At 34.3% G+C, this 21666-nt stretch overlaps 1 protein-coding gene across 1 annotated transcript in view; it reads right to left on the reverse strand.

The window, feature by feature from the left end:
• RTTN (rotatin) overlaps positions 1 to 21666 on the reverse strand; it is a 109472-nt gene that overhangs the window by 55394 nt on the left and 32412 nt on the right. The window contains exons 6-9 of the mRNA XM_008068419.2: positions 20227 to 20385; positions 17007 to 17078; positions 7896 to 8085; positions 5740 to 5831 (exon numbers count right to left, since the gene is read on the reverse strand). Of these exons, the coding sequence (XP_008066610.2) occupies positions 5740 to 5831; positions 7896 to 8085; positions 17007 to 17078; positions 20227 to 20385 (513 nt within the window). The remainder of the gene's footprint in view (positions 1 to 5739; positions 5832 to 7895; positions 8086 to 17006; positions 17079 to 20226; positions 20386 to 21666) is intronic.

Below are 21666 nucleotides of genomic sequence, written 5' to 3' on the forward strand. Positions count from 1 at the left end.
GAATCCACTCACCTCAGCCTCCCAAAGCGCAGGATTACAGGCTGAGCCACCGAGCCCGACAACATTTACTTTTTAAAACAAGGGCTTATAGGTTTCATGGGCTCATTTTTTTAAAAATAAAGATATGGGTTACAATTCAGGGTTAGGTGCACAAATGTTGATTATGCAGGTACCCTTGTTAATGAGGTATGCCCCTCCCTCCCCTAGCATTTTCCCTCAACTGCCAATCCGACCCCCCTTCCCTTGACAGTTTCCCACTACTGCCAATCCCTTTCTTACAGTATTATGATAATTGTTCAAGGTCCACTTATGAGTGAGAACATATGGTACTCCGCTCTTTGTTTCTGTGATAGATCACTCAGTATGATCGACTCTAAATCCATCCAAGTTGCTGCAAAGTCCATATGTTTGTCTTTCTTTATGGCTGCATAATATTCCATTGAGTATATGTATCACATCCATGTGCTCATTTTTAAACTAAATGATACCTTTCTCTCTATGCCCAAGAGCCAAAAAGCTTTGGTATGCTTCAAACTCTGTAATCATTAATTCAAACTAAATTATAACAATAAGTTTAAATCACTTCAACTGATTTCATGATTCAAATGGATTATATATATAATGCACAATTCATTTGGATCATATGAAAAAAAAGCCCAGAAAATATCACTGAAGGAATGAGCAGAAGATGACAGAAGATTCTTGCGTGTCTAACTAGAAGGCCACTTATGCAGAAGATTAATACCACAACATAGTCACAGTCCCTATGCCGCCCTGTGTATAACTTAAGTGTACAAATTTCCCAGAGCTTGTCCTATTTCATTCTCCAATAGCTTTGTGAGCTTGGGCCAAATACTCAAAATCTGCAAGACATTGGTTCTTCGTGTGTGCAAAAAGGGTATTATCCTCAAATGGAGAGGATTTAACAATTAAATCCATTTACAGCGCTTGGTTAACATAGGTAACAGCACACAGCAAACTAGGGGATGTAGTCACCTGAGCTCTAAGTCAGGAAGTTGTCTCTCTTCACACATCAAAATTTATTATATGAAATGATCATGTTATTACCGATAGTAAGAAAATATATTTTAGTATAAATACAAAATAAGACCCAAACCTATTTTATTTACTTCAGTTATAGCTACTTGCTTAATAAAATTGCTAAAATCTTTTCAAAATATTTTTTGTCAGTTTCTTTAAATAATTGCATTTGATAGTAATTACTATAACTCTATAGTAACTTAGCCTGGAAAGCTTCAAAATATACCCAAGTGAGCACAAGATAAAAAGAAAACCAAAAGAAATATTATTTCCTCTTGCTAAATAACTTTTTAAAAGGGTAATGCTTTACAAAATAATATATACTATGCACACAGAACAGAATCAATATTCTATTTTAACCTGCCATTGTATTTATTCTAATGCCACATACTAAATATTATTTGAATAAAAATACCTAGGTAACACTAGCAACCATGAACATTTAAGGTTTATTAACAGAATCAACATGAAATTTTCATACTCCCCCCCCCAAAAAAAATCCTTGTTCATTATACTATAGTCCAGTGGCCTATATTAACAATACTAAGAAACTAGAATCTCACTTGTTTCCCTTCTAACTAAAATATACTATGTTTTAGACTCTGGGTAATCCACAGGTAGTTGAAACTTATTTAAACAAAGTGTACCCATTCTCTTCATCATCATGCAAACTGCCATCTTGTCAAGTTTTCCTGGGGTCACCAATACTGGAGGTATTTATATGCTCTACCAATAATATTTATGTCAAAATTATTTTTCTTCTATTTGTCTTTATCTTCCTTATATCTTTATCTTTATAGCTATTATATTTTTTACCTCTTCAAATCCAAAAGCTGACTCAGCTTTCTTGACCAACCCTATCAGGTTACTCTGGTAATAAAACTTCAGTCTTCTTCCTACACTCTTCTCCACACCTCATACACTGTCTGAATGCCTAATGCTTTCAGTACAACACAACTTGGAATTCAGTTATGTTCAGTTATGATTTATATTCTCAACTAGACTTTTAACACTTCCAAGTGGGCACTGAATCCTAAGACATATTTAGATCTTTTCATCTTCTTGCAAATGCTTGTATACATACATATAAGAGAGAAGGGGTTAGTCTTTTAAAGGCCATTTAACTTTCACTTTCGACACAAAATCACTTTCTATTTCATAATTCCTTCTAAAGAAAACTTGCTGCATCTTGACTATAACATTATATTATGGCATCAATCATATCTGGCTTTGAAGTGAAGGAGTATAACTTCATGGCCAACAACTGGAATCAAATAATTCCAAATTCAAAAAATGGTCTATTTACAGGTGCTGAGAAGTTGAACAAGGATCTTCTCCATAGACTGGGACCTTACCCCAAGCCCTAATTTTTTTTTTTTTATAAAATAGTAAGAATGATTTTCAGGTTTTTTTTAAGACTATGAAGATTCATGAGTGAAATTTATCTTTAAATAATTAAATAAATTATAACCAGTTTTCTTAAATCTGTGTTCCACAAAGTTTGAATCACATATTTCACAAGGAAATGACATCTCATGTACTTCATTTTTACAATTGATAAAACAGATTTTTAAAAATACAGACAAAATTCTACTCAAGAGCAACAGAAAAGACCAAATTTTAGTTATAAAGCTATTGCTGCACACTGATATGCAGTAGACACAAATACCTATCCACCTTGGATACTTCAAATAAGTGTAAACGTGATTTCAGGAGGAAAAGCAGTAACTAACGCCTGACTCCTAACCTACAGGAAGAGAACACTGAATTGGAAAGAAGCCACTTCTGAGAAGGCACTTGCAAGGGCAATGCCCCCAAGGTAACAATGACAGTCTGCTTACTCTATTAGTAGTTTATAAAACATAACAGGTCCCAATCCTTACAAAGTTTGCCAAAAAACTGAACTAATGATATTCATTAGGTAATAGCATTAAAGTCCCTAACTTGGTATTTTGATAGCACATTGGATGATATGAACCAAATCAAAAGATAATGCTCTCCTTAGAAAGATAAAGTGGAAAAACAAGCCAATTAATAAAAAATTGAATCTTTTTTCAAATCTGAGATAAACAAAACAAATATATAAGGGGGACCCAACAAAACCTTGGAATTTACTTTAAAAAATTGTGTTTGCTCTTAAATGTTTCATCTTCAGTCACCTTCAAAGTATACTCCATTTGATTTAATACACCTATGGAGACACTTTTTCCACTGCTCAAAACAGTTTTTGAACTTGTCAGTTTTGATGCCTTTCTGTGCTTCTGCTGTTTTTTGTTTCACCTCTTCCACATAGACAAAATGTTTCCCTTTGAGGACTTTTTTTATCTGGAGAAACAAAAGATTGGGTGCATAGGGAGGGTGGAGCGTGGGGGTAGGCCATTTTTGGTCAAAAATTGCTGAACACTTAGCACGGTGTGGGCAGGTGCACTTGTAAATCACATATCAAGAAATGGGTAAACAAGTTGAAAGAACCATCTCAATAAAACTATTTTTAAAATTGTTACATTTTTGAGATCTGTTGCACAGCAGGCTAACTTTAGTCAATAATAATGTATGGTATATTTCAAAATGACTTCGTAAATATAAAATATCTTACTACAAAATAAACTAAAAATAAAAGGGAACTTAAAATGATAGGCAAGTGAGGTGATATATATTAATCAGTTTGATTTAATCATTCCACATTGTATACATATATCAGAACATCACATTGTACCCTACTCCACAAATGTATATAATCTGTCAATTTAAAATAATATTTATTTTAAAATTGTTACCCTCGGGGAAAAAAAAATTCACTGTAATCAAATGCATCCTCTCATAACAACGTTAGCTGTTACACTGATGTTGATGGGCTCCTAGAATACTTAACTATGATAACCAGTAGAATTAGGGTAATTAGACTATTTTTGTGAAAAAAAGTCACCAATTCTAAAACTTCTGTTTGGAAATACTTCCTCCCCCAGACGAAAGAAAGAAAGAAAAAAGTAGACTCTGTAAATATTCCAACAGAATATAGTAGTCTTTAGGAAAAAATAATAAAAAATTAATCTTAAATAGAACTATATATCAAAATTCTTTTTTAAAAAATAGATTTCACTGGCATACATTTCTAAAATTTTGTGGTAGCCAAACACAAACAAGTAAAACATCTTAACATTGGTGAAGGTGCTTCTATTTTTAATAATAATTACAATAGACCCAAATGTTCTCCAAAAACCTAGTATTCTAATCTGTAAGATTTATATATTATTATAAAACAAAGGTATGCATGAAGTTCTACTTGCTTTTGCTTTTTGTACTTAGTTGTTCTTGTATAGAATAAATACAACTTGAGTGTCATCTGCTAAATAGCTGAGATAATTCAAAGTAATTACTATTTATAGAGTACCTACTATAAGCAAAGAACTGAAGAATGTATAAAGATTTCCAGACTAGTCTATAGCCCTTTTAACAAACAGGATAACCTAAGAAAATTTACACACATACTGATGCTGTCATTTTGTGAACTAAATAATCAATTAATATAACTCGCTTTAGCATTTAATCAAATTATTTATCTTGCTGAGACAAAAATACATACTATTTCTAGGTTGGAAAGAAAAGCATGCCATCTAGTGGATCTGGGGTAATTATCTTACTTTTCCATACAAACATCCAATTTAGCATTAAACACAAATACTTCTCTTTTGAATCTAGGAAAAAAAATTACTCTTAAAATTATGGCAAAAAGTACTAGTCTTTTGAGAAACTGTAGAACACAGATTAAACATAATCTTTCAGTTATAATGTCTATTATTATTCAGTATTCTCATATTTACTCCTGGAAGCTGGGGTACCAAATCTTTGCCTTCCTAATGGGTTCTACAACACAGTAATTCTTCCAAGAAACACTTTAAAATTAAATGTATTGTTTTTCAATTGAGAGTAAATGATTCTGTATGCTAGTAAAAAACTGAAAACTAGTATCAGTCATTATTAATACTTAGCATCCCAAGCTTTCTTGGAAAAAAGCAACTTATGCATGAATGAAAGAGGAAGGAAGAAAAACACACACACAGGCACATAAAAATATCAGACATTTCAGATAAGCAAGACAAGCTTCTGTCTTTTTCAAGTATTTAGAAATGTGTTTAAAGTCGTCAGTACCATACTGAAATTATTTGAATGGGTCAACTTTCTTCATATTGCCTTTCCTTTAAGCATAATTACAGGGTAATTACATATCTTTAATCATATAGGATTTGTTCTCTTCTACTAGTTACAGCGATAAACATTTTACCACTTTTGTACTATCAAAAAATGTAGGAATGAGAGGTTGAAAACTCTCAACTAAAGGGATATTCAGTATAGCTATACTGGAGCATGGCAAATCCTACTTCAAACTCTAGTGGATGCTTGTAGCATTAATGATCACAGAGTCACTTAATTTCTGAGTGACTTGCTTATATGGAAAAGTTAAAAAAAAGTCTACACTATATGGCTGATATACAGGTTAAATACAATAACTTAAATATATTATTTAATTATAATTATTTAATTATAAATAAATGGCAGAATTCTACACAGAAAGCACTTCAGATAAATCATAGCTGTTATATTCATAACCTTATACTTTGTATTCTTGTTTATCTACCATGCAAACTCAGATTTTTTTAGATACTCAAAATTAAGCATTTATACATTCTTTACAAGTACCATTGTTTCTGAGGTAGAGAGAGAACTTGGATCTCGATCATGACTGAATATCCTAGATGGAGCCCTCCAAAACTTGAATGAGTCATCTAAACCTGCAATAAGAAAACTATTAACACAGGCATTCTCCTGGGTAATATAACAATTAATGAGAAGAATACTCATTACAGGAAACCAACCAAAAACTAAAGAAGGGAAAAAAAAACTTACACAAATCTGGCTTTAGAGATAGACCATTATTAAAAAACAAAAACAAAACCAAAAAAAAACCCTAAGAAAAGAGTCTTGTAATGTACTTAAGAATCATTGAGAGCTTGTCAAAGCAGTTTCCTGAGCCCTGGTCCCAGAGATTCTGATACCCTCACTCCGAGTAGGGACCATGAGTATACATTTCTAACAAGCTCACAGAAGATGTCAATGCTGTTAGTGCAAGGGTCATGCTTTAAGCAACTGATCCAGAGAAACTCAAACAATCAAATGAGTTATTTTCCTAATAGGGATATCTATTTAGAATGTTCAAATTTTCATCAAATGTCATTTTCTTATAAATTCCTCCAAGAAGTAAACAGAAAAGTGAATCATAAATTCACAACTATTTGGAAGCAAAAAAACTTCATTTCTTCAAGTTACGCTTAATTGGCTCAGAAAAATATATATAAATACATATAGATATGTATATAAATAATTTTATCTACACACACAAAAGGTAAGTAAATACAGTAAATGTTAACTGTATTTTTGTTTTGGAATTTTTTTGTACTATTCTTAAATCTTTTCTGTAAGTGTAAAATTATTTCAAGAGTCTAAAAAAATTTTTTTAACTTACTTTACAAATACAAGCTGCTTTTATTATTTATTATATGATTATTATTTTATTGCTAAGATCTTATACTTAGCAAATCTAAGACAATCTACAAATGAATAGATATAAAAAAGGTTTCAGCAAAATATTTTGGTAAATGAGTAACACACCAAAACTAAATAGTTTTTTGATACATTAGCAAAATGAATTTAAAATTTTAGTAAGAAAATGTACCATTCATAAGAAGGATGACAAAAACTGGAGACTTCATAGAAATAAAAGTTCCAAATAGTTTCAGATATTAATAGAGAAAGAAATTAGAAAATTTTACTGAAGGATCTAAAATAACTTATGAAACATTAATAAGATGTCAAGAATGGTTTCCATGAAGAATTTATAACAGAAAAATGCTTAGGCTATGTTTAGTGAGAAAAGGAAATACAAAAATGTACATAAGGTATAAACACAATTACATGAAACAAACAAAAACTATATAGAGAAAGACCTGAAGAAAATATACCCTAATATAACAAGGGTATTCTCTGGATAGTGGGACTGGGGCTGAATGTTTTTTCTGTGTACTTTTCATTTTCTTCCAGATATTTTAAACAACCTATGTTTTCGTAACAATTTTTTAGCCCTTTCACTCAGAGACATCTCGTGGATCACCCACTTGCAACTCAACCACACTTCTTTACAAAATAGTGAAAAACAAATCACTTCATGCTAAATACTCTAGTGTTAGAACCAATTATTTTATTATTGATATTTGGCTTACAATGGAATTTTGGACATTGAGAAACTTATTTACGTCCAAAAAAATCAAAAGTTTATATCTTATATTTTTCCAACATGTGGTAATGTGTGAAACAATCAATGACATGCATTGCAGGTTCATTGATACATGTTGTGCAATGGTAATTTGTTTGATGTCTTCCACCTGGTGTTTTTCGAGCAGACAATGCAGTCTTATTTTCTTCCTCCCACATTAAGAATATGTAATTTTTTTGTCTAGTTTGTTGTTTGAAGAAAATGTTGGAAGGAAACATTTGTGATTCCTAAAAACCACTACCCAACTGATCAATCACATCTCAGTATATACTTCATCTCTTTATTTGTTTTGTGCAATCTGAAGAACGTCAAGAAAACATACATTTTTGAAAAATCTGCACTGGTGTAAGTTTAATCACCAGGAATCTCTTTCTTGTTTAATCACCAGCAATCTCTTTATGTCCCCTTATAAGAGACATCCGAGTGGTTTGCTACATTTACAATGTCCCCTCAAAGGGAACACCTGAGGGCAAAGGGTTAAAAGTTACATTTTATAAAAATAAAAATATAAAGATTTTGTACTTACCATTTAAATCATTGCCTTCTGAAGTTCCAACAAAAGCAGGAAAATTCAAATCAAACAAATACAATCCTAGGTAACAATGTTTTACCATCTGATTCAAGTGTTCGTAAAAACGGCAGTGATATAAAAGAGCCTGAAGGGCAGGTTTTCCTATAAGTGACAGGCCAGAGTCCTCATCATGGACACAGGGGCCCTATAGGAAAAGAAGAGAAAAAGAGAAAGACACTGCTTTATCACACAATTTCTTCAACAAGATCTACAGTGCAAAAAAGATTAAAAACATCCAAGTCTTCAAACTTAAGAATGTCAAGTAACAGAAATGGAAAAAGATTCATAATCATAAAATTCTAGGGCATCAGAGATAAAGAGAAGATGACAAAAGAAAAAGCCATAAAGAAGCAAAAAGAATCAGATGAAAATCCAACTTCTCATAAGCGGTACTGGATGCTAGAAACAGTGGAGAAAAATTCTTAAGAGGAACAATTTTCAAGCTAGTATCCGGTAACTAGCCAAACTATCAGTCCAGTGCAGATTCAGGACATTTCCAAAAATGCAAGAACTCATGAGACTTCTCTCTCACGCATTTGTTATAGGGTAGAAGTACAATCATTCTGAGGAAATAATAGAAGAGAAAGCACGACTAAGAGCTTAGAATTTGAGACATGATAGGGACTCACAATACAAGAAAAACGGAAATTCCAAGGGGGAAAAACCCAAATCAATATTTTAAATTATATATATATATATATATATATATATATATATATATATATATGGATACACGCACACACATGTACATACAAATATATACATACATACACATAAGTACCAGGAAATTTTTCCTCTGAGTACTAGATGGGTCGGCACTAGAAGCAGAGATAAGAGTATAACCAGAGCGGTAAGTAACTCTGTAGTGAATTACTGGTTTTCAATTTCTAGTCAACCTACAGATAAAAATCAGACTTCAGAAGAGAATGTAAACATAATCAACCCTCACAAAGTAAAAATTTAATAAAAAAAAAACTGTAAAAGATTAGCATTAGAATTGGGAAAGAAAAGGATAGGAATATCTCAGCCACCTCTCCCTCTTCTAAATGGGGCACTAAGAGATATGATGTGTGAGTGAGAAAACCAATAGCAGGGTGACCAAAGGAGAAACTAAGAACAGTAATGCAACTCCGTTGGCAGGAGATTGAATAAATGAGTTGAAACCTTATGAGGTAGTAAATGAATAAACATATTCTTGCAAATATAGTATTTAGATACTCCCTAAAGAATTAAAATCAGAGAGGTAAAGCTGTCTCAGTGAATGGAGACGGGTAGTGAATTTCACTATAAGCTCTATGAACTCTTTTAACTATATGTATTACTAGAAAACAAAATCCCTTCTAAATAATTCAAACAACTAATTCATTCAAAATATTTTTAACTTCTCAAAAGAAAGCAAAGTGATCTGAAACAAGTACATATTATATAACCATTATTTATTGTTTACTTGATTTCTTTTAACTAAGCATTAAGCCTGAATCCCATTCTCAACTTGCCAAAACTTCCTAGTGGCAATGGAATACTACCAACAGAGCTTTATTCATGGCTATGGAAACAAGCCCAGCATATGCACAAAAGATGACCTGACTCAGGCTTTCACAGACAGCTAATTGTGCAAGGGCCAGAACAATGCAGTCTTTCATACAGGCACTAGGCTCTGTTCCATAGATCCTTCAATAATTGATGGCGTTGTCTTCTGGCATGGTGGGGAAACAGCACCCTTGGGTCTAATTGTTCTGTCTCAAGATATCTATGTCTTTACCAGCCCTGCCCTCAGGTGAGTGCCAGGGCTGCCAGATCATCTGCTGAAGTGCTAGGGGGAGCTGAGAAGGGCAGTATGCAAAGAAAGAAAACTCTTCAAGTGACCAGGTGTCATTATCAACAATTGACAAAGACTGCAAATTAATGATGTAACAGGAAGTGCCAATTAATTTGAAAACATTTTTCTTGAGAATACAATAAATTAAAATATTAATTTTAAAACATATTTTATTCCCACTGTCACAGTGCTAATATGCCCATTGACTATGATTGAAAAGGAAACAGAAGCAAAATAAGAATTACATGTAAGAAGAACAATAAAGAACTACTATTTCTAAGAAAAAAAGAGTTGTTTTGTTGTTTTGATATATAACGAGTGAAGATGCTATAATCTAATCCAAAGACTGTAAAAAATGGCCCTAAATACATTAGAAATCCTTAACTACATGCAAGTTATGAATATCATTCCAATGAGATCACTTTACCAAGTACTCATTGTTTTGTGGAAATACTCATAATGATACAGTAAAGGATTAAAATATTAATTACATAAACTATGAAAACAATGACTACCATAACTATAAATGAGTTGACTAAAAGACACACACACACACACACACACACACACACACACACACACAGAGTTACTAGCTTTGTCCACTGAGAGGGTATGCAAGAAATGGCGCCCAGGAACAATGAACATATCTAGAACCCAGATTTGGGGTTCTAAATCTTCTCCATGAAATGAAATCAGAGCCCTTTGAGCAAATATCTGACCTTGCTATAACAGAAAGTAAGGAAATGCTCAAAGACTGATAAAGACATGTTAAAAGAATACAAGAGTCATAATAAAGAGACCCCTGATCAAAGCTCGAATGATTTGAACATCTAAACAAATAATAATATAAATATATTATAACCCACAAAACAAACTAAAAATCCTTGAGCCCATACTGATATAAATAAGTGAATAAATAAATAGATGAAAAGGAAAAGTTCTTCCTTACAGTAGAATGTGACAAAATGTTGAAAGAAACGATGGAATTAGAAATCATTTAGTAACATTCAGCAACAACGGTTTCAGACAAGAATTGCGAATGAAAGTTAAAACTAGTGAAAGAAAGTTTGATGAGAAACAGATATCTACACAGTCTCAAAGCACCTTCTTGCAAAGGGAAAATTATAACTCCACAATGGAGAAAACAGGCAGACTCTATCTTAACTGAGTTATCAAAGTTAATATCACAAACAGTGAAAAAGAGATATTATATCTCTTGAGATGATGCACTGAGAAGAACACATCACTTCTATGGTTCTCCCAAAAATGCATAGTCCAAATCTAACCATGAGAAAAAGACAAATCCAGTCGAAGGATACCACAAAAAATAAATAACCTGTACTATTCAAAAATGCTATGGTCATAAATATAAAAAATTTGGAAACTATCTCAGATAACAGAAAGCAAACAGGTATGATAACTATATGCAATGTGTATTTCTGATCTGGATCCTAGATCCAGGACTGAATGTATTTATTGTTTATTTATTTATTTATTTTTGCTATAAGGAACAGGTGTGCAACAACTGGAAAATGAACCATCTCCCAATTTTGGTAATAATTATTGTAATTCTATCCTTGTTTTTAGGAAATTCACACTTACGTATTTAGGGGAAAAGAAGCAATATGTCTAAGAATCTCCAACACTTCAGAAAAAAAGATGCTAGACAGAGCAAAAGAAAATGTGTTAAATAACACATGGGGAATCTGGGTGAAAAGTATATGAAAATTGTATTGTTCCTGCAACTTTTCAATAAATCTAACTTTTTTCAAAAAAGTTTTTAAAAAAATAAAGTGAAGCCGGGCTCGGTGGCTCAGCCTGTAATCCCAGCGCTTTGGAAGGCTGAGGTGAGTGGATTGCCTGAGCCCATGAGTTCGAGACCCGCCTGGGCAACTTGGCGAGACCTCATCTCCACAACAAATCAAAAATTAGCCGGGTGTGGTAGCACGCGCCTGTAGTTTCAGCTACTTGAAAGGTGGAGGCGGAAGGATCGCCAGAACCTGGCAGGTCGAGGCTGCGGTGGCCGGGAGCGGCCACTGCACTCGTCTGGGTGACAGAGTGAGACTCCAACTCAAAATTTTTAAAAAAATTAAAATTAAAAAATAAAGTGTATGGGGGGGTTTCCAAAACATGAAATTTATTTATAAAAAATTATGTATTTATTCCTAGATGTTTAGACTTCAGTCACCTTCAAAGTACTCTCCGTTTGATGCAATACATCTATCAAGATGCTTTTTTCACTGCTCAAAACAGTTTTTGAACTTGTCAATGTTGATGCCTTTTAATGCTTCTGCCATTTGTTTCAACTCTTCCACATCGGCAAAATGTTCCCCTATGAGGACTTTTATCATCCGGGGAAACAAAAAAAGAGGTGCTTGGGATATATATATTTTAAAAAGTCACTTGGGGTGAGACTGGGTGAACAGGGAGGGTGGGGACATGGGGGTCATATGGTTTTTGGTCAAAAACTGCTGAACACTCAATGCCTTTAGGAAAGTGTGTTGTCATGGTGGAAGAACCAGTCATCTGTTGTCACAACTTGGGATGTTTCTTCCACAAATTGTGTTGCAGCCTTCTCAAAACTTATAGATAAAAATTTTGGTTGACTCTTTGATCCAAAGGAACAAATTCCAAATGTACTACAAGGGGTATACTCTCCAAAAGATAATTCTGGCTTTTTCAGGGTTCTCCCTTGTATTTGCCAATTCAAAGTCCTATCACAAACATGGAAATAAGTTAAAGCATGAACAGGTGTGTTTACAGCACAAACTGAAAACCATTTTATTATTTAAGTGCATGAAATTACTCTTACATTTAAATGTGGTAACATTTTCAAGTGGAAAAAAAACTTCAATATTACAATAATTATGCATGAGCTACCATCATCATACATATTACAACAGTGCTCCCAGGTTATGTGTCTTTCCCTGCAGAGCATAAGCCCAGAGGACTAAATCTGACCATCTGTGAAACTCCAACATCTATACACTCAACAAGTGTTTAAAGTGAACTAAAACAAAGTACATCAATAATCCCTCTCAGATCAATAGGTGTACTTTTTCTAATTGATTTTTTATTATAATCAACTAAGATTGGTTTTTAAAGTCACAAAGGATATGGATTTATGACACTGGTTCTCAAACTAAACCCAGCAACAGAACCATTCACATTCAGGAGTCCTAACTCCTAGTCAGACTGTAGGAAACCGGTAAAAAAACACTGAACAGTTGGGGGCCACAATATGGTTTTAAGTCACATGGACATTGATTCTGTTTCCTCTTCTTGAGAGAGGAATGTAGCTTTGATGAGGCTGAGATTACTCAAGAACAAGATGAATGTTTATAAACACTCCTCTAAAAAAATATCAAATATGTCCTGAATATAACATAGTATGATACACCTGAATATAACATAGTATGATACACCAAAAAATGACCCAGCAAAAACTGGGTTGGTTCTCATACCCAGCAGAAGCCTCCCTCAGGGTCCCTGTTAGGGATGCTGAGTGCCAAGGGGAGTCATGCTAAAATGCACTCTCTATCTGCTCCTCACCTTTGTGATCACCCTACTTCTAGTACATGTCTGTATCTGTAGAAAAATAAATGAGGAATTATGCTATAAAAATTAAGGTTATTTTAAATTTTATTTACTTAATGATATTAAGACTAAGAGGATAACTTGAATGCTTTCCACATTTTAATGAATCAGTCAAGACTGATAGAGCACTTGCCTTTTCTATAGAAGGGGTTGAAAAAAACATTTTTTAAAATATAAAAGTGGCTGGGCGTGATGGCTCACACCTATAATCCTAGCACATTGGGAGGCTGAGGTGAGAGAGGGTTGCCTGAGCTCACGGGTTCGAGCCCAGCCTGGGCAACTTAGCAAGGCCTCACCTCTACAATAAAAATAATACAAAGAAAAATTAGCCAGGCATGGTGGCCAATAGTGCCTGTAGTTCCAGCTACAGAGGCAGAAGGATCCCCTGAGTCCAGCAGGTGTAGGCTGTGGTGGCCGTGAGCAGTGTGCCACTGAACTCCAGCCTGGGCTACAGAGTGAGACTCTGACTAAATAAATAAATAAATAAATAAATAAAATATAAAAGTTATGGATGCCGTTTCTGGTATGCTTTCCTTTCTTTCTCTCTTCTTTTTCTAATAAACTTTGTTTTAAAACTTTAAAACATATATATACACACACACATAAAAATTATGGCCCTAACCTTCAGAAACAAATATTCTCTTTAGAAAGTTTAAGTTAAATGGTAAGAAATAAGATAAGGCAGTAAAGATAGTATATGGGGAAAAAAATGAATTTAATGGTAAAGACATTAAATGTCAGTGTCTTTTGGAGGAAGATTAAAATAGATTGTAGTGGTTAGTGAAAATATTTTTTTAAATATTTTAAAAATTGTTTAAAATTATTTAATCCCTACCTTGTTCCAGAAAAGATTTAAGGCTTATTACTAGGAAAGGTAAGTTTTAACATGATAGTGAAAGTATATCAGGAATAAAATAAAGAAAAAACAGAGGTATGAAAAAAGGGAAACCAGAAATAAAGCTTAAAATGTATACACTGGTCAGGTGTGGTGGTATGTGCCTATAATCCCAGATTACTCAAGAAGTAGAGGTGGGAGGATCGCTTGAGCCCAGGGAGTTAAGACTAGCATGAGCAACATAGCAAGACCCCATCTTAAAATATATATATATATATATAAGGAAAAGTCACAGTTGAGTAGAGGGTTCTAAACTTCCTGGCATTGAACAATTGCCAGGAAAGGGAACCCAACTAGTTATAAAATTCATAATTAATATGTCCATATTATTAATACTCAGCAGTACAGCAATTCCAGATAGTAACAAGAAATAGGAATTTATGCTGGTGTGTGGAAGAAGGATTGAAAAATGGGTAGTAATTGTAAAAAGAATGTTGCCGAAATTCCCATGAAACGAGAGTACTAGGGGGCATCAATTCAGACTGCAGCCTTCAAAAGACAGTACAAGTAATTAAAAGCAATTATTTATGTTTAAAAAAACAAATATTTAACTCAACTATAATAAAAGTTTAACAAGGCTCCTAAACATGCTATTTCATGTAATATTCTCCAAAATACTATAAAAGATAGACCAATATAAGTAAACATTTTTGGGATATGATTATTATTCATAATTCTACCAAAGACTTTAATTATAAAATACTGGATATGTAGCTCCTTCTTCCTGGATATAACAAACTTGCAAAAGTCACTTCTCAAAGAGTACAAAACTCCATTATCTATACTTGAAGACAACCATCTTTTTCCCTTCTTACAGCAGCTATTTTCACTTTGGGACTTCAGATACCACTAAACTTCTATAAAATTGTACTTTGTTACCAACTATCCCGCTAAGTGAGAACACTTAAAAACAAAAAATAGAGCTGGGTGCGGTGGTTCATGCCTGTAATCCCAGCACTTTGGAGACAGAGGCAAGAGGATTGTCGGAGCCCATGGGTTCAAGACCAGTCTGGGCAACTTGGTGAGACCTCGTCTCTAAAGATACAAAAAGAAAAAAAAAACATTTTAATAGAGGAAGAAAAGATTTTAAAAGAGAGAGTTTCTTTTGGAAAATGCAATACTGCCTTTATTTTTCTAACTTTTCTTTAGACTAGCAAAAGTTTCATTATTAAGCACTATTTGGGATTGGAGTGGCTCTCCAACTTTTTTTATTTTGACCAACTTAGGCAAGACAAAAAACTCCAAAAGCTCACTTAAGCCACTATTTTCACCTTTTTAGTAGAAAATGATTTCCATAATGAAATCTGGAGAATAACAAAATCAGCAAACTGCAATAAGTGTGTCATCAACAAATAGGAACCACTATTTAATTTGTAAGACAAAAATATGAATTTCTATATATGGCGCTCTACACTATAAGGTCCCAAAGCTTTAATATAACCCAGAAATCTTAGTACCCTTGCCTTTATATTATACTTATTTCAATAATATAAAATTCATTGGCAGTACATCACTAAGTATACCAAGTACAAATGTCACCAGCTTAACATTAGGAGTGGAGACGATTTGTATTTGACCAGAAACATGTTTTAAAATGTAGTCACTGGATAACTACATTTTATCAAAACAACTACACTATTAATATGACACTATAAATTCCTTCTAATTTTGTCTCCTGTGGTTTTATTAAAAATTGGTAATGAGCAACCATGATCAGAAGGCAATGTTCAAGAAATTACAAGGAACCAGAGGAAAAGTGGCTTGGAGTTTATAATAATTGGCAGAGTAAACATGGGTTTGTTTCGTCTGGAGAAGTACATCTTCCAGGAATGAAATGCAATTGGGCCTTGAGCACCAGCTGGATTCATGCTTCAGGTGGTACCCTGGAACCTGTCCTTGCTGCAGCTCAGTTTGATGTACTAATTCCTCTAAGGGAGTATTCTGATTAAATATAAACCTTAGATCTGTACAGGATCTTAAGGAAGAACCTTAGATCTGTACAGAATCCTAAGGAGGGAGGTATGACAGCATGATGAATATGAACTTATAAGATGATGATATGTGGGTAAGTAAAAGGGTAGAAAAAGAGCATATCTTCCCAGTGAGTATACTTTTGTACCCTCCAAATTATCTAAAAATCATAAGCCATAAAAAATGTTAGGCAGCTACTTAGTGACATCATATTCAGAAGATGAAATCAAAAAATAATTCAATAGAAACCAAAGAAAGATCATTTATGACCCACACTGTGAATTAACCAAGGAAAGGAATAAAGATGTTAACATCAATGCATATTTAACTATAAACAAATTCGTTTATTATTGTTAGAGAGGCAATATAGTGATGGGGACAAGAGGATGCCTGAACTGAAAGCAAAGGTGTACCACCGGCTAGCTGTGTGATTTAGGCAAACTACATAAACTCTCTATGCTAAAGTTTCTAAGCCAATAAAATGAGCATAATAATAGGTCACGATTCAAACAATTACACAAATTAATATGTGCTAAGTTTCTAGAATAGCATCTAAAACATTGTAAACATTATGTTAACTATTATTTGTTTAAAATCCTTTTGAGCACCATGGAGAAGAATTTTTAAGTATAACCAAGCATAAAAAAACTTGTACATTCTTTTTTAAGAGATCCTTGCTGCCTTTTACATGGTTTCATCAATAATGAAACATACATATGTTGAAAATTTATTGCCAGTTAATCACAAATATCTACTAGGTTGATAATTGTTTAAAATCACCCACCTGCCAAGTATAATCCTTTACAATTTCTGTAGGCATTGGTATTACAAGGAGATTCTGAAAAATAAATGCAGCCTGAAAATTAAAAAAAAAAGTCAATACTGCCATCTTGTTGTCATCTCTGAAATAACCAATATATTGTAATTTAATAGCAAAAGCCGTATCTCTGGTCACAAGCCAAGGGTCATTATAAAAACTATCAAACCCTATTTCTTGTTAGGTAACAACCTTGCTAGCTAATAACCTAACAGTATATAAAAATACTTCACCAGGAAATATATTTTTCCAATTTCAGAATTTAGTTTTATTCAAAAAGTGCATGAACTGTTCTGATAGCATTTAAGAAATATACTTTCAGGTTCATATTATGCCCTTACAGATTACATATACACACAGGCATTCACATGACACATGCATATGCGTGCGCACACACACACAAACACACACATACACCTCCCCTACCTTTTCCCTCTCTCATATGGATGCCTATCAACAAAAACTTGCTAACTAGAAATATAAACCACAAATGTCCAACTCAACACACTGGGTCCTAAAGATGATCAAGCTAAATAATTATACAAATAGAAGCCCTGATTGTCCACTTAAAAGATGACATAGCTATAATGGGATAATAACAAGAGTAATGAGGGATTTTAAGAAAGTGACATTGTTGGGAGCCGGCCGTGGAGGCCTGCCTGAGCGTTAGGGATCCAGGTGGGCTGCGGACCCTGAGATCACCAGGTTGCGTTCAGGAGCTGAAGGCCCATTCCCTCCTCCCTTCTTTGTTGTTTGGCATGACCCACTAGCAGGGACTTTGATGATCTAAGCATGAAGTTCTGAGAATATGACAGGCATGGCTGATTCTAGGGATTCATTGCTCCCGTTTCTCACAGACTGCAGTTTTGGCTTTAAACCTAACATACTTCAAACTCAGGTCACATTTGGGAGCCTTATATATGATACAAGCTTCTTTATAAAAGTATATTTGTAGAATTAGTATACATTTAGAGAGCTGTTTCCAGCTTTAGATGGAATAGATGATTATCTGGAGTTACCAGAAATGGCCCAGCATGAACTTTGGACTGGGCCACATTCCTAAGGACCCAGCGTCCACTTTGGGCTGGGCTGCATTCTTTTAAACTGGTTCTTTAGCTACAATTAATGCAGGTTTTTTCTACTTATAATAGAAACTGAATTTATTTTATTCATAGAAAGTATTGTAGAATAGTTCATGCTACGTGAGGGAATTATGTTAGTTCAAGCATGATCAAACATGATACTTTAAGGTTTTATAAGAATACAGCTAACATTAGAAATTTCATTGTTCCCACTTTCTATTAATTGTGGTTTTGGCCTTAGTACATTTACAGTTTGTATTTGGGTTTTATTTTAGAAGCTTTATTACTGACAATCAGTTTTATATATTAGGATTAGGAATTAGAAACTTTTATAGAAATTAAGATAGATACATAGGATTTGAGAATAGCCATTTTGTTAAGAGATTATAATCAATTGTTCCTGGAAATGGCCCAACATGATCTTTGGACTGGGCCACATTCTTTAGGAACCAGTTTGAGCTATAATTAAGAGTTTTTATAGTACAGGTAAAATTAGCACAGAATAGAAAGGTATTAGGATTTAAGTCAGTTATTAGGTGTTGGGAATGCATAAGTTTTAGAAGTTATTGATTATTAGAACATTATGATGTTAGAATTGTTGTATTGTTTGTGAGGAACATTAACCAAGCATGAGGAACAGTGAGATAATTTTGGGATTGTCCTTCCTCATGCTTGGAAAAACGCCTGGTGGGTGGGGGACGCCCCTCACCTACCTGGCTTTGTGTTCACATGAAAGTCTTGTGATTTAATTGGGATTGTCCTTCCTCATGCTTAAGGAAACACCTGGTGGGTGGGAGGGGGGATGCACCTCATCCACCTGGCCTTGTGTTCATGTGAAAGTCTTGTGATTTAACATGTGAAAATTTGGGATAAAAGACTCACGGTTGGTCCCAATAAACGGCTTCTGCTCATTTCACTGAACAGTTGTCCACTTTCTTTCTTTCTCTTTCTTCCTCTTTATATCTATCCCTCCATCTTTCTTTCTTTTAATATCTATCCCTACTACAGAATCGGCTTCTGCACTAGACAGAGTCCAGTCTCTTTCTTTCTCCCCTTTTCTCTTTCTTTCTCTTTATGTCTCCAGAATAATCGCCGACGCTGCCCCACCTTCCAGGGACCCTCTAAAACTCTGCAGGAGCTGGCCCCCCATATGACATTTCCAACCATTTTATCTGGAAATCAATAAAAAGCTTTAAAGTTGATAAATCAAGAAGTCATAACTGTAAGCATTACTACTCAAACACATAGAGACAAGTAACATGAAAACAAGCCTTCTGAGCTTAGAACTGAGGACTGACAAATGGCAGACTCAGAAGCTACTGTTCTCTTCATAAGCCCCTAAGTACAATTTGATTATTCCTTTAAAACTATTTGCATGAAACATCACTTTAATAAAACAGCAATAAAAAGAAAACCACAAACTATTTGGAAAGAATCAAACTAGGGTTTACTTTTGCTTTCTTGTTACATGATAAATACTACAAAAATTTATTTTGACAGCCCCATACCTTTAACTAAAGTTTTATAAACCTTAGAGACCCATAAATGCTAACATGGTTTATAAACAATTTTTTCCTGTGAACTATCCTTCAATGGGCAATAAATTAGAAGCATTCACATTAAAATAGTATATTCTGATTTGATCTTATCAAAATAAAGGACTCCAATTTTTACTGTGAATTAATCTCTTTTAGATTCTCTACTGCCATTTTATTTGGGTTTTTGCAGATAGAACATTTAGTCAATCCATCAAACTGAACGGGGAGTCAAATACAGTTTATAGATACAATCACAAAGAATTTCTTTTTTTTTTATTTTTTGAGTTGGAGTCTCACTCTGTCACCCAGATTGGAGTGTGGCGATCCTTCCGCCTCAGCCTTCCAAGTAGCTGGATCTACAGGCGCACGCTACCACGCCTGGCTAAATTTTTTGATTTATTGTAGAGATGAGGTCTCGCCTGCCCAGGCGGGTCTCGAACCCATGGGCTCAGGCAATCCACTCACCTCAGCCTCCCAAAGGCGCGGGATTACAGGCTGAACCACTGAGCCCGGCTACAAAAAATTTCTAAGGAAACAAGGGAGAAGGTGCTAAAAAGATAGACATACCTCCCGGCGCACCATACTACATTCCCACTGGTCCAGGAGAATGTTCACCACAGTTCCCCAGAGTCCACCAGAAATATTCTGACAACTGTTTGCTAAGGCCACACAGCCAGTTTCAACGGTGGTCAGTGCTGCTCCTAATGCCAGTGAAGTGAATCTCACCTGTACACATTAAAGGAAGAGTTGCTAAATTAAAGAATTCTATTTCCTAATGTGAATTCTTAATTTTTATGGTACCATAAAAATCATACTTGAAAAAATATGACATTGGTTTTATGATCGTAAGTTATAATAGACACTTAAGGGAGTTCAGTTCCTGTATGTTTATGAACAAACACAAATCCTATTCCATGATTCAAGAAAGCAATACTATAATATAAGTAAAAGAAGTTAAATATAAGCAAATTTCACACCAAGTAAAAACCAAGTATAAATAGGAGGCAGAAAAATTATAATTTACAAGCCTATTTCTAGGGAAAGCATGGGCATCTTACTTATCATTTATGAACACAATTCTGATATACTCTTCATTCTTAAAAAAGGGGTACCTATTATTTGTTCTTCCTTTCTTAATTTAATACCAATTAAATGTCATCTGACTTCATAATTCACAATTTCTAGCTATTCTTCTCAACTGTTTGAAAATGGCTAGGCCTCTCCAATAATTTTCCACTGTTCTTTCTGAAATTGATAGATTCTACGATCTTTTCTCTTTTATATGTTCTATCTGTATACTAATGAATTTGATTGGAAATGGGGTTGTTATGCTCTGAACTGTGTTCCCTCAAAACTCACATGTTGATGTTCTAATCCTCCATGTGAGCATATTTGGAGACAGAGTTTTTAGGAGGTGATCAAGGTTGAATGAGATTAAGGTTGAATGAGGTTAAGGGTGCAAACCTACTGCACTGGGAGGGGTGGCCTTAGGAAGAGAGTGCAACCATGTGTGTGCTCCAAGGAGAGACCATGTGAGGAAACAGTGAGAAAGTGAGAAGCCAGGAATAGTGTCCTCACCAGACCCCGACTATGCTGACACTCGGTTCTTGGACTTCCACCCTCTAGAACTGTAAGAAAACAATTTTCTGTTGTTTAAGTCACCTCATTTATGGTATTCTGCTATGGCAGCTGAGCACGCTAATACAAACTGTGGTACCAAGAAGTGAGAACACAGCTGAAACAAGTACCTAAACATGTGGAAGTGGCTTTGGAACTGGGTAATTGGTTAGAGGCTGAAAGAGTTTGGAGATGCATGCTAGAAACATGGACAGTAAGAATAATTCTGGTGAAATCCCAGATAAAAATGAGGAACATCTGAAACATGTTATTGGGCCAGACGTGATGGCTCAGGCCTATAGTCTCAGCACTTTGGGAGACCGAGATGGGAGGACTGCTTAAGGTCAGAAGTTCAAGACTAGCCTGGGCAATATAAGACCTTATCTCTAC

Source organism: Carlito syrichta, unplaced genomic scaffold (genome assembly GCF_000164805.1).
Source record: "Carlito syrichta isolate Samal-C Ts95f unplaced genomic scaffold, Tarsius_syrichta-2.0.1 Scaffold310835, whole genome shotgun sequence".
Lineage (NCBI taxonomy): Eukaryota > Metazoa > Chordata > Mammalia > Primates > Tarsiidae > Carlito > Carlito syrichta.